The 7,109-nt window shown below is 38.0% G+C and overlaps 1 protein-coding gene across 1 annotated transcript; it reads right to left on the reverse strand.

Annotated features, from left to right (window-relative positions):
- Positions 1-90: 90 nt before the first annotated feature.
- LOC122124089 (lysozyme C) lies at positions 91-6,446 on the reverse strand. The gene is made up of 4 exons (XM_042698735.1): positions 6,311-6,446; positions 4,035-4,199; positions 1,485-1,563; positions 91-721 (listed from the first exon to the last, which is right to left on the reverse strand). Exons 1-4 carry the CDS (start codon positions 6,444-6,446, stop codon positions 655-657), a joined length of 447 nt encoding a protein of 148 aa, XP_042554669.1. The 3' UTR covers positions 91-654.
- Positions 6,447-7,109: the final 663 nt, after the last annotated feature.

The following is a 7,109-nucleotide window of genomic DNA, read 5'->3' on the forward strand; positions in this document are numbered from 1 at the left end:
TCCGGCTTTCTTTTTTGCTTATGTGGTGCTGAGGAATCAAACCCAGGGCCTCATGCATGCAAGGCAAGCGCTGCACCACTGAGCCACCTTCCCAGCCCGAGAGTGGCTATTTTGACAGTTATTAAATGTTGGTATCAGATACTTACATAGTTGAGGTTGGTGTAAAACCAGTTCGTTTTAAGAAAAACTTGTTTTATAATATATATCATTTGATATTGTAGAGCATTTACATCAATTACTATTAAGTCTGATTGACTTCACTGATAAAGAAGTGAAGGTAAGCTTGGTGTGGTGGTGCTCCCCCTTAATGCTAGCACTTGAGAGGCAGAGGCAGGGGGATCTTGAGTTCAAGGCCAAAAAAAAAAAGAAAACCAAGCCAAAAAAATGTACTGGAGTTGAGTTTGAGATTAAGGTAGAAAAATTTTCACCAACATTGGTTCTCTTAGCAAACTGGAAAAAAAGTATAGTGTTCATATCAAGTTATAACCATGTTAATGAACACTAAGACTCCTTTGAGGGAAAGGCTGTATTTTACTCCTGTTTCTGTAAAATTCTGTGTAAAGGAGAAACAATAGCAGTGTGACCTCTCATTTAACAACTACTCCTAAAATGTGAAGGAGGGAAGGCATGAACTGAAGAGGAAAACTTTTGTGGTTACACACCACAGCCCCGAACATACTCAGAGAGATTTCGGTTTTGGCAATGTGTTCTCCAGGCCATCCTGTAGGGAGAGGGAAATCACACAGAGAAAAGGTTAGAACATGTCATATTGTAGTGTGCACTTTTCACATCCTTTAGAGACATAAAGTATTCAATCTGAGTAAAATAGTGGTGATAGACCCAGGCATTGCTGGTAATTACATGAAGGTAGGTATCAAAGATGGTTGGCTTAGTCCCAAAGCCCCAGTGGAATTCAGAACGCTGCACATAAATGTTGAATCAAGAGCACTGCACATTTATTTATACTGCAAATAAGTTCAAGATATGATAAGGAGCTAGTAGAAGTATAAAAATATTAAAAGCTCTAGAAATCTTTTAAAATAAATTAAGGTTTTCCAGAAGCCCGTGGCTCACACCTGTAATCCTAAAACCAAGGTAGTTGAGAACTGAGGATCATAGTTCCAAGCCGGTCTGGACAAATAAATCCAAGAGACTCTTCTCTCCAATTAACTAGCAAAAAGATGAAAGTGGAGATGTGGCTGAAGTTATAAGAGTTCAAAAAAAAAAAAAAAAAAACCTAAGCAAGGATGTGAAGTCTTTAGTTCAAACCCCAGTAGCAGTGCAAAAAAATAAATTGAGGACCCCAAAAGTAAGATTCTTGTTCAGTTCTACATGCAGACTATTCTTCTGGATGGAGGTAAAACATTTTTGTATAAGCCCTTAAACTACAATTTCTGATCTCAGAGTGACCTTTGGAAGTCTTCTCTGACTGCATGTTATCAGTGGTGGGATAAACACTTTCCTCTTTAACAGGTAACACATACCATGCTCTAATGCCTTGTGGATCTCTGACAACCCTCTTCGCACAAGCTACAGCTTGAGAGATGTTATCTTGCAACAAGGCTGAAAGAGAGAGGTGAAGAATGAAAAAGATTGTCCTGGGAATCTGATTTCAGTTTGGATTTAGCTAGCAGAATCTCATTTACCCAGTTCTGACTCATTTGATCCATTTCGCTTTTCCTTTACTAAAGCCATTGAATGTTCTGGAATTGTGAAGTAATCTGATAAAAGATCTCTTTGTGGGGCTGGGAAGGTGGCTCAGTGGTAGAGTGCTTGCCTTGCATGCATGAAGGCCCTGGGTTCGATTCCTCAGCACCACATAAAAAGAAAGAAAAAAGCTGGAAGTGGTGCTGTGGTTCAAGTTGTAGAGCGCTAGCCTTGAGCTGAAGAGCTGAGGGACAGCGCCTAGGCTCAGAGTTCCGCCCCCATCCCACCCACCCCCACCCCCACCCTCCCACCCCCCCCCACCCCCCCCCCCCCCCCCCCCGCCAAAAAAAGATCTCTTTGTAGTCAACTATTATATTTGAATACAAGATCATTTCATGTTAAAATATACTGTTTTATCATGTTGCTTGTCTTCAGACAACATAATAAAACTTCTGAGTAATGCTTAGTTTAACAATTCTACTATTTAAGATTTATCCAAAAGAAATAATAAGAAATATACACAAAATTTTATGCACAGAGCTGTTCTTAGAAATTTATAAAAGGGACAAATGGAAATAAATATGTGCTTAATATGAAAAAATGGAATCAATAAATTAGAAAATGCTTTGTAGTGGAATTCTTTTCATCCTTTACAGTGATAGCACAGATTTGTATTTGTTGATATGGAAAGAATTCTGTGTCATAAATTACAATGCAGAATTATGTCTTTGTAAACACACAAATTGTTTACATGTTTGTAAAGGGTACCTACATGTGTGGTATAACTTTGTACTTACATACACAATTGATAAATATATTCTGGAAGAATATATGTGAAATTGAGAACTCATCTTATGGGTGGCATATTTTCTTACATGCTTATTTTAATTTGTATTCACTAATCACAGGTTATATGATATATTTACATAAATTTCAATTACAGGAAATAGAGGTATAGGTCAAGTGATAGAGTGCAGCCTGAGCAGAAAAGCCAAGCAAAAACATGGGGCCCTCAGCTCAAGCCACAGTAGTGGAATAATAACTTAATAAATCTAATTACATAAACCCAGAAGTTAATTTGTTAGGTGAAATAATAGTTATATATGAACTGTATTTTTGGAGGCTCAAATTAAAGAATTTAAAAATAAAATATCATAAGTTTTTAATTTATTTAAAAATATTTCAGCAAAAATATATAGAAACCACTGAGTGCTGATAGAGTAATCCTAGCTACACAGGATGCTGGGATCTGGAAGACTATGATTTAAACCCAATTGGGCCAGAAAAATCTGCAAGACTCCACCTCTAGTTAACCAGCAAAAAGCCAGTCTGGAGGTAGGGATTAACTGGTAGAGTGCCAGCCAAGCCAGCCAGCCATGCAAGCTTGAGGCCCTGAGTTCAAATTCCAGCACTGGCCAAACAAAAAAAAATGTTGTTAATAGTACACAGTTATATGGCTGCTTATTATGGTATTTTAGAACACTACATAACAAAGGTAAAACAATTAAAAAAGGACCACACATTCAAATTATGCTTAAACTAACCCTCAGTAAATAAAAGGAATGACATTGTTTTGGAAAAAACATGAATAAAGGCATTTACAATAAATTTATAAGTAATTCCAAAACCTTTTATATATTGAAAAACAACACTTTTTTGGGGTCAGTCATGGGGCTTGAACTCAGGATCTTGGCGCTGTTCCTAAGCTTTTTTGCTCAAGGCTACTGCTCTACTACTTTGAGCCACAGTGCCACCTACAGTTTTCTGCCCAGGCTGGCTTTGAATTGCAATCCTCAGTTCTTATCCTCCTGACCATTTAGAATTACAGGCATGAGCCCACCAGCACCCAGCAACTTTTTTCTTCCTTAAAAAATACCAGCTCTTCATTTATCTATTTTTTTCTAGTATTGAGAATGGAAACTGGAACTCCTGCATACTGAACAAGCACTATTTGTCTGAGCTATACTTTAACCCAAATTTCTTTCTTTCTTTTTTTCTTTTTTTTGTCGGTCATGGGGCTTGAACTCTGGGCTTGGGTGCTGTCCCTCAGCTCTTCAGCTCAAAGCGAGCGCTCTACCACTTGAGCCACAGCACCACTTCCTGTTTTTTGCTGTTTTTTAGAGATAAGTTTCATTGACTTTCCTGCCTGGGCTGGCTTTCAACCATGATCCTCAGATCTCAGCCTCCTGAGTAGCTAGGATTACAGGCATGAGCCACCGGTGCCCGGCTAGCCCAAATTTCTTATGGAGGAAAATTTAAAGGGGATAACAGTCAACTCCTAGAAGTAAAGAAGTTTTTAAAGTCTCTGTTGTTCTCTTCAAGGTCATGTCCTATATGCAGTGGATTTTAGGGTCCCTTGCCATTCCTCAAATACAGTCTTGTCTTACCATTGCAGGATATGTGACAGGCATTGACTGCTCTTGGGGTCTTGTCATTATTGCACCAATAGCGGCTATTGATCTGAAAGATTCCATAATCAGTGCTTTTGTCTCCAGGATTGTAGTTTGTAGCTTTTGTGTTATAACTGCTCTCCCATTTGGCCAAACACATCCCTGAAAGAAAGGATTTTACTAAAGAACAGCAATACATCATATACCCAGAATTTCATTAGTGCCTTCTTTCACAAATTTATATATTTAACTGGTAAAATATCTTAATACATTAGTGGTTTCTGTTGTTTTGAGATGAGGTCTTACTATGCTGCCCAGTCTAGCCTCTTGAGCTCAGGTGATAATCTCACCTCAGCTGAGACTGCAGGTATAAGCAAACATGCCTCAACTTAATACTTTGGTTTTAAAGGGTCCCCAAGAAATTCCTTATGTGAATAAATTTGCATTACTGATGAAGATAAGCTACTTAAAACATATTAATGGCAGTCCATTTAACCTTTGTCTTCTCTCATCCCTCAGAAAAGTAATCTTATAAATACAAGAATCATCAAAGTTGTCAAATGGATTTCGTAGATTGCTGGAGATATATAGGCTGATACAGTAAAAACAAAATAAAACTATCTATCTATCTATCTATATATAGTTTTATTTTGTTTTTACTATATATTATTTTGTTTTTATATATATACATACATACACACACACACACACATATATATATATATATATGGATTTTGTTTGTTTGTTCTTTTTTTTTTTGTCCATCATGGTCTTGAACTCAGGGTCTGGGCACTGTCCCTGAGCTCCTTTTACTCAAGGCTAGCACTTTACCACTTTCAGCCAAGGCACTACTTCTGGTTTTCTGGTAGTTAATTGGAGATAATAGTTTCATAGACTTTCCTGCCTGGGCTGGCTTTGAACCAAGATCCTCAGATCTCAGTCTTCTGAGTAGCTAGGATTACAGGCGTGAGCCACTGGCACCTGGCCAGGTATTTTCTTTCTTCCTTTCTTTCTTTCTTCCTTCCTTCCTTCCTTTCTTTTTCTTTCTTTCTTTCTTTCTTTCTTTCTTTCTTTCTTTCTTTCTTTCTTTCTTTCTTTCTTTCTTTCTTTCTTTCTTTCTTTCTTTCTCTCTCTCTCTTTCCTTTCCCTCCCTCCCTCCCTCCTCTCTCCCTTCCTTCCTTTCTTCCTTCCTTCCTTCCTTCCCTTCTTTCTTTCTTTTCATTTTTTTTTGTTGTCAGTCATGGAGCTTGAACTCGGCCTGGGCATTGTCCCTCAGCTCTTTGGCTCAAGGCAAGCGCTCTACCACTTGAGCCACAGTGCCACTTCTGGTTTTCTGGTGGTTCATTAGAGATAAGAGTTTCATGAACTTTTCTGCCCAAGCTGGCTTTGAACTGTGTTCCTCAGACCTCAGCTTCCTGAGTAGCTAGGATTACAGGTGTGGGCCACTGGTGCCCGACCCAGATATTTTCTTATAATATATAATATATAGTATTTTCTCATATTACCTAAATTTGGATGTGAAGTAAGAATGTTGAAATCAAGAATTAGAGAATCAGAAAGGCTTTTCTGTGATATCATCTAATCATATCCGTATTCCATGTATTTGCCCAATCATGTCTTAAAAAATAGTTACTGAGCTGGGCACTGGTGGTTCACGCCTGTAATCCTAGCTACTCAGGAGGCTGAGATCTGAGGATCGAGGTTCAAAGCCAGGAAAGTCCATGAGACTCTTATCTCCAATTAACTGGAAGTGGTGTTTTGGATCAAATGGTCCAGTGTTCGCGATGAGCTAAAGAGCTGAGGGACAGCATCCAAGCCCAGAGTTCAAGCCTCACACCCCCCCCCCCAAAAAAAAAAATTACTGAGGGGGAACATGAAGGTAATCAAAAAGTTATCAGAGCTGGCATGATGGTACATGCTTGTAATTCCAGCACTAGGGAGGGTAGGGCAGGAGTAATCTAGTTCAAGGCTAGGTTTGCCTTGAGGTTGGAGGCTAGCTTATCCTACATGGTAAGATTCTCTCCCCTCTCCACCCCTTGGAAAAGAAGAGGAGTATATTGTGTCCTGTTTTACCAGAATGGCATAGAATTTTCTCTACTATTCCTTCAGGAAGGATATATTGTTCTGAAGGACAAAACTAATGTTTTAAACTAGGTAAGTAACCACTGATGAAGTTTATTCATTCAAAGCTCTTCTTATCATTCATTCTGTCCTGGTTTCTGTTCCAGACACTAGGCTAACTAGCTGGAGAGTATGAAAGAGAGCAGACTCACAGTTTGCCAGGCTGATTCCCTTGTAGCCATCCATTCCAAGTTTCTTTAGAGTTCTGGCCAACTCACATCTTCCATAAATCTTGCCCTGGACAGTATTAGAAAGTAGAAAAAGGCCCAGAATAAGGAGAGCCTTCATGTTGACTGAGAAGCCAGACCACTAGGATGATGAAGCTAAGCAGGCCCCAGTATTTAAGCATCTTTTAACTTCCTTCTGCTGTAGTGATTTGGGGGCTCCACCTTTTGAGCTGTGTACAAAGAAGCACGTGCTTGTTGACTCAAAAGGATTTTCTTTAATGTTTAACGAGAGATAACCTGATACGCTGAGAATTAATCTATAGAAAATAAAGAAGTGATATTGTTTAAAAACTTGGCTAAGGCAGAACATAGAAGTAAACATTGGTTCTGAGACAAGAACTCTCCTTTATTTTATTATGAATTTGAACAATCATAAAGAAATACAATGATTTTTGTTTGGCTTAAATTTAGCTATAGTTTTTGACACGCATTCATTTTTTTTACTTAACTATTTTATATGCATTCACTATTTTATATTGATCCCTTTCATTTAAATTAACTGATATACTTGTACACAAAATGCACATGTCACATATACCTAATCCCTTAAAGGGCATGTAGTATGACCCATATTATTTAGTTTTCTAATACTAGACTTTAAACAAAATTACTATCATATGTTCTATATTGTTATAAGCCAATGTTTTATAAGTAAGATTAATGTAAAGAAAAATTTCTAACTCTTTTTCCATAATAGTTTGCCTCCTGATTCCTGTTGAAATAT

The sequence above is a fragment of the Dipodomys spectabilis genome, unplaced genomic scaffold (assembly GCF_019054845.1).
Source record: "Dipodomys spectabilis isolate Male_0828 unplaced genomic scaffold, ASM1905484v1 ptg000234l, whole genome shotgun sequence".
In the NCBI taxonomy this organism is placed as follows: Eukaryota; Metazoa; Chordata; class Mammalia; order Rodentia; family Heteromyidae; genus Dipodomys; species Dipodomys spectabilis.

Bases quoted from the DNA above. Each gene is read 5' to 3' on its own strand.
- LOC122124089 (XM_042698735.1), bottom strand. From the start codon at position 6,446: ATGAAGGCTCTCCTTATTCTGGGCCTTTTTCTACTTTCTAATACTGTC. The intron at 4,200-6,310 runs GTGAGTCTGCTC...CCTTTCTTTCAG, and splicing joins GGGAATCAGCCTGGCAAACT to GGATGTGTTTGGCCAAATGG. The intron at 1,564-4,034 runs GTAAGACAAGAC...TCTCTCTTTCAG, and splicing joins CTGTCACATATCCTGCAATG to CCTTGTTGCAAGATAACATC.